General features: G+C 29.2%; 1 protein-coding gene across 1 annotated transcript; it reads left to right on the top strand.

The window, feature by feature from the left end:
* Window positions 1-716: 716 nt before the first annotated feature.
* LOC110092557 (trichome differentiation protein GL1-like) lies at window positions 717-6,507 on the top strand. The gene is made up of 3 exons (XM_020817154.2): window positions 717-910; window positions 1,462-1,591; window positions 5,697-6,507. Exons 1-3 carry the CDS (start codon window positions 778-780, stop codon window positions 6,304-6,306), a joined length of 873 nt encoding a protein of 290 aa, XP_020672813.1. The 5' UTR covers window positions 717-777; the 3' UTR covers window positions 6,307-6,507.
* The last annotated feature ends 294 nt before the right edge of the window (window positions 6,508-6,801 follow it).

The following is a 6,801-nucleotide window of genomic DNA, read 5'->3' as shown; positions in this document are numbered from 1 at the left end:
TCCGTCGGCTCTTAGGTTTTTTATTTTCTTTTTGGATTGTAGCTTTTTCGAGCATTAGAAAGCTGGTGGAGCCTTTTAAGGTCTCTGTAACCGAATTTTTTAATATTAACGCGTAGGCCCCATATGTGTGTTTTAAAAAAAAAAAAAAAAGGACCATTTTAGGATTGATAGAAGAAAAAAAAAACTCTCAACTTGGAAACAACCATCTGACATCTTAAAAAAACCCGAAAAACAGAAACTTGATTTTAGTTGAAGGCGAAGTATTTTGTATTATTGTTCACGAACAAAAACACTCGTACTATATTCTCAATGGTCCAATGGATCCAAAAACAACAATTTGAGGCGGGCATTGAAACACGCCCAGTTCATTTCCACCACTTCTGATTATATGTCTTCTATCGCACAAAATGCTTTGTTTCATGAATATAATCCAAAATTATTTGTGTTAAGAACTTTCAATGGATTGACAGGCCAATAATTATCTATTAAACTAATTTTAAGATTCTCTTAATCTAGTTTTCAGGCAATGCAACGCTACTGCTATCTTGTTCAATAGCTTCTTTATTTTCAACTCAGCTAAAATTTGGAGGTAAAGTTAAAGTTAAAAAAACTTAATTAGATAATGTTTTAACGGTCGGCTCCCTCAATCGGCAGAGTATCACACTCTTTGAGCTGTCAGAAAAAAAATTTCCCTTATAAATAGGTCCTCTGCTAACCTCTCAAAGAAACTGAAACTACACCAGAGAAGAAAGAGAGAGAGAGAGAGAGAGAGGAACGATGGGAAGGAATTCGTGCAGTTTCAAGGAAGGCCTTAACAAGGGAGCATGGACTACTGCGGAAGACAAGCTCTTGACGGCTTTCATCAATATTCATGGAGAAGGCAAATGGACGACTGTGCCGTACAAAGCAGGTGAGATATATATATATATATAGTAATCATTACTTTCATTTAAATTAATATACTTTTATCATTATTTTTTTCATAAATCCAAAATTTTCTTAAACAAAAGCCAGATACAAGCAGTTTAAATATCAAATCAAAATACACAAAATATTACAGTAATATTCTTAAAAAAAAGCCTTTGAGATCACCTTAGAGTTACCTAAATCATTTAGCTTGATAAAGAAAGGACAAACGAACAGCCTGGAACAAACAATAAAAAGAAATCTCAGAAGAAGGCCCCCGGCAAATAAGATAAATCAGTAAGACTTGCTGGACCCCTCAAAATGATCAAATTAATTTGTAAGCCAAATATTTAACGGCTTAAATAACGCCAATCATTAATATTCCTGCAAATTCAACACTCTCAAGTGTTGACAATTGTATTTGTTCGTTATATATATATATATAATATTATTTTTTTCAACTGTTTTCCCTTCTTTCTATTTTATAAATAATATTTTGTTTTTATTTTGTTATCAATAATTTTTTGTTATGAATCTACAAATATGATGAATTAGGGTTGAAAAGATCTGGGAAGAGCTGTCGGCTTCGATGGCTAAATTACCTAAGGCCCAACGTTAAACGTGGAAACTTTTCCGAGGAAGAGGACGACCTCATCATCAGGCTTCATAAGCTCCTTGGCAATAGGTTAGCTATCTCTTGCGCAGGCATATGTTATACATATATATTTTTCATCTGGGTTTAGAACTTTAGAGCAAACTGATTTTCTGCAAAATTCTTAGACAAAACATCATTTAGAGGTGGCACAACATAGTTCCAGGGACAAAAAAAGCTAAAAAAATCATAAAAAAAAATTATAGTACTATTTTTAAAGAGAGTTTTATTTATTTTTATTATATTTGCTAGAATAAAAATATTCTACTTTTTATTTTAATTGAATATTTAATAACTTAATATTTGCGGTGTTGGTTGATGACTTGTAGGTGGGAACTGGTTAAGCAATGATATCAATGGTGGTCGAATATAATGTCATGGCAGCAACATCTATCATAATAGTTGTGCCGGTTGTGATAGTTGTTTTAAAAATTCTCAAAGCACTTTAAAATTATTTTGAACTATTTTAAAAAATATTTTAATCTTAAAAGAAAAAAACATTTGAAATAAATTTCATTTTAAAAAAAATCAAAATAAAAAAGATAGATTATTCTAACCAGACCCTTAATATTAGAAGAACTAAGTGCTATGAAAAAAATCCATTGTTATCAAGATTGTATGATAAGAAGTCCACTTGTAGTGTAACAGTGAACTACAATAGAGCTTTTAATGCCTGAATCTTAAGATAACTGAATTTAATGAAGCCTATTAATTATTAGAATACTAAAATTACCACAAGCCATTATACAATAATATATATTCATGAGCTACACTATTATTATATTTGGGGATTAGTTATATTGACCTTTAGTGTTCATGGACAAATTGCATGAAGTGCGTCCAAGATGAACCACAATTTCAGCTGAGTGGGATGCTACGAGAAAACATATAGCCTTGCTATAAATAGTTAGACTTTTATCAAGATAAATTATTCATGAGAGCACGCTACATATTGTTCTCATTAGGGATAATAATACAAAGATGAATAATTAAGTTGAGCTATTGTTGGTGGAAAAAAATTTAATGCCGCCATGAAGATTCGATATTCTTCTATTTTGTAATCGAATACTACATTAAGAATAAAATACAGTCTCGAGAAAATGACATAATATTCTATAATGGATTCAATATTGAAATAATATTTTAGAAAATGATATTTCTATGATCAAATACAATTCCAAGAAAAACATATCATCTCTAAAGATGAACATGCAATTTTATAGAGTGAGTTTAAAAATAAAAATAGGGTTTTGAAAATTTATCCATTCTTTTATTTAAATGTAACAAAGAGAATATCATATCATCTTAAAAGATAAACATTACATTCTTCAAGACATCTAAAATCAAGAATGAGTTTTATAAAATCAATCATTTCTAAAGTTGAATATAACATGCAAGTAGAATATTATATTATCAAAAAAGATAATAATAACATCCGACAAGCATATTTAAAATTAGAAATAAGTTTTTAAAAGACATCTGTATTTTCAAAGAATTTTTTCTTGTTTTATATGAATAAAAAAAGATTTATTTTAATTTAGAGTTCTCAAATTTCTATAGGGGCTAGCCCCTATAGTTAATTACATCCTAGGAAGGGTGCTCCTAAAATGCTCTCGATTAAAGTTGTGATTTCATATCTTTTAATTACAAAGTAAAAGACAAGGAAAGAAGTAGAAATTTTTCAAGGAGAAAGCTCGATGTTAAAGAATTCTTAGTGAGTCAAAGGAGGAAAAGTAGGTGGTGTCAGATTCTGAGAAACTTAGAGGCAACCTCAGTCTACCCTATGTTGAGTTTTATATTTTAGTAGAGATTTTTTTTAATGTTTGAGTTGAATTTTATTAGAAATTTGAGATTATATTCATAGAGGGTGATAACTTAAGATTTAAAAATCTTTCTCAAAACCTAAATCTAAATAGGGTACTACAAAATAGTGACTCGAATAAGATAAACAAAAAATTTATCTTAGTAGAGCATGGATGACGGTGAGGGTAATTCCCAATATATTGGTTAAGCCCTTAGTTGTGTTGACATAACCCAAATATCTATCATAGAAATGACATAAAAAATTTATCATTAATTAGACTCACTGATGGAACATCTATAAATTGCACTAGTGGATTTTCCACCGGTCCAATTTTACAACATCAATGTTTTACATTGGAGCCAACAAAAGATATTGCCCTATATTGAAGAAAATTTTGATGCAAAAATCATCTATATTAGGCAAAATTGTCATTTTTTTTGTTTATCTTATGCCAAAAATTTCTTCAATACATAGGGGGAATAATGGCTTTTTTCCTTGGCCCAATTGATGGTATAGCCTCCACTCATATCATTTTTTGTTTGAAAATAATTAATAATTTTAGTAAATAACAACATATTATATATGAATTACAATTGCAGTGCATAACAGAACAGTATAAATATATTTAGAAACAAACAAAATTCAGAATCACCTAATTAAATAAACATTATATTAGATCATAATAAAAAATTAAAAATAGTAAATAAATACATCTAAACTTATCAATGCACCACAATTCCTCCTTACCCCTCTAATCTTTTCATCTTCATTTCCCTAGTTCTCCTAATTAGGTGGTGCTAGTGGTCGATTAAACTATGAACTAGATTAGTACATCTTATATCATTTGTTGATGATTATCCTTGCTTGCTTTAATGCTAGCTTACATATATCACTAAAAATTTATAATTTTATCATCCACTTTTTCAACCATAAGCTTCTAATTTAAGCGTTTATAATTCCTAATATGCTATGTGAAGATGACATATTTAATACTTTCTCATATGAGCCAACACTACATAACATTCCTTTTTGTACTCGTCAAGTATCCTATTTTCATATTTAAGTCTTTGATAGTTGATAAAGACCACGTTCTTCTGAAGACTAACTAGATGTCATCGTTTTCAATTATGAATAATGCTCTTCTAAATTTAGAATTATAAATATGATCAAATGATGAAAATTTTGTATAACTCATAAGTAAATAGAATTATACATATATATTAAACTTATAGATCTATTAGAATATTTTTGAACCAATAATAAATCATCACTTCACCTATAATGACTTTACAGATGTGTAACTTAGATAAAATTAGCTCTCATTCTATCAACTTTTCTTATAATAGCACATAAATAAAAATTTATTATACTTATTCATTAAAACTATTTCATTAATTTTTATAAAAAAAACTCTACTTACCATCCTTCTTCTATGCTTTGTTATATGAATGGAGAATCCAATGTCGTAAAAAGAAGAGCACAATTTGCCATAGTCAGAAGTTCCCTGACTAGGACATTAGTTTCCTAAATAAGTCTATATAAATTGATTAGCATAATAGGAATTTTCTTCATTATAAATAATAAATAAACATAATAATTTATTTAAAAAAAGAAATAATAATAACATGATGCATTACATAATGTTATCATCTTGTTCTTCTATTTCTCTATCATCTATGTCATTAGAAATTGATTTTTCTTCTTCATTTTTATGATCCTCCATCTCATCATTATATGTGAATCTAATGTAAAAATTTTCCTCAATCTCTTAATGACCACCTTCAATTGTCTTATATAGTTAAACTAAATCATTATCAATATTGAGTTCTAAATGTGACAATGTCTTCCTCTTGATAGGCAATATCATAGTTTAATAGCACAAACATCATGGTTTACAAACACCAATGATATATATTGCTATTGCCAGTTTCTCTTTCTTTAAAAATGCAATGCAAAAAAACTAATATTTTATAAAAATCAATTAGAATTTTATTTTCATGAAAAAAGAGAGCAAAACTTTCTTTGTTAGCATTGTTATCAATATTGAGTTCTAAATGTGACAATGTCTTCCTCTTGATAGGCAATATCATAGTTTAATAGCACAAACATCATGGTTTACAAACACCAATGATATATATTGCTATTGTCAGTTTCTCTTTCTTTAAAAATGCAATGAAAAAAACTAATATTTTATAAAAATCAATTAGAATTTTATTTTCATGAAAAAAGAGAGGAAAACATTGTAAACAACTAAATGAGCTCTCAAAATCAGCAAAACTTTCTTTGTTAGCATTGTTAAGATTTTTTTAACTTCTCTATTTCATCAATTTATAGATGGTCATTGATTGCTGGAAGAATACCAGGCCGAACAGATAATGAAATAAAAAATTATTGGAATACAACCTTAGGCAAGATTGCAAGCTTTCAACATCAAAGACATCAGCCATGCCGCCCAAGCATCATGCAAAGGCCTCCTGCTTGTAATCTCATAGTTCCATCACCATCATGTTCAACACCATTGCAAGCTACAAAAAATGATAATACTTTAATCCGAACAACGGCAATAAGGTGCAATAATGTAGCTATTCCAAAGCAGCTTCCATCTTCTTCAACAAGCAACCCGGATATCCCAAGCATGCAATTAGCAGAAGATTCAATGGTTAAGGTGGCTAGTGAGATGCCCGAAAGTAGCAAAGTTGGTCCCATGGTAGAAGAAGAGCTATTTAAGGAATTGTTTCAGTTGGAAGAGAATATTGTTTTGAACTACAACACCTTCGATGATGACAACAATGATGCATTTCCTGCTCAGGCGAGTGTAATGGAGTTTGAAGGATTGCAGGATTTTGAGACCTGGATGCTGAATGATGAGGATGTTGATTGCCTTCCTGATGATGATCAAATGCAATTGTTAACCTCTTTATTTGATATTGGAGGTGGATTCTAGGAACAACTCCTTTATTATTTATTATTGAGTTACAAGTTGTTGGTTTATCATAGTTTTGTATGTGATAATATTAGTGTTCAGTAAGGCTTCTAATGTGGCTAGGGATGAAATTGTGAAGGGGTTGAAGGTAACTCTATCCTTATTTAATTTTATAAAAAATTATGAAGTTATGCATGTTATAGAACTTTTTTCCTCTTTCAATTTAGGACATATCTTTTCTTTTCCTTATATCAGAAATGATAATTCCAATATTATTGTGCCTATCAAATGAAATATTTAAAACAATTCAAAACTTATTTAAGAGCAATTTGGTGGTAAATATAAGAAGTATATTGAAGTACAAGAACTTTAACATTCATATATTTTGATGAAAGAAACAAATTCAAAATATTTCTCTAAGAAATTTTGAATACTTCAAATAACTCATTTTTTATGAATTCGGAATTAGCTCAAATTGGATGAATTCAAAATTCATCATTCTATCACACAATGTGT

The sequence above is a fragment of the Dendrobium catenatum genome, unplaced genomic scaffold, assembly GCF_001605985.2.
Source record: "Dendrobium catenatum unplaced genomic scaffold, ASM160598v2 fragScaff_scaffold_390, whole genome shotgun sequence".
NCBI lineage: Eukaryota > Viridiplantae > Streptophyta > Magnoliopsida > Asparagales > Orchidaceae > Dendrobium > Dendrobium catenatum.
The sequence above is the reverse complement of the archived record's forward strand: the minus strand, read 5'-3'. Positions and strand labels throughout refer to the sequence as shown.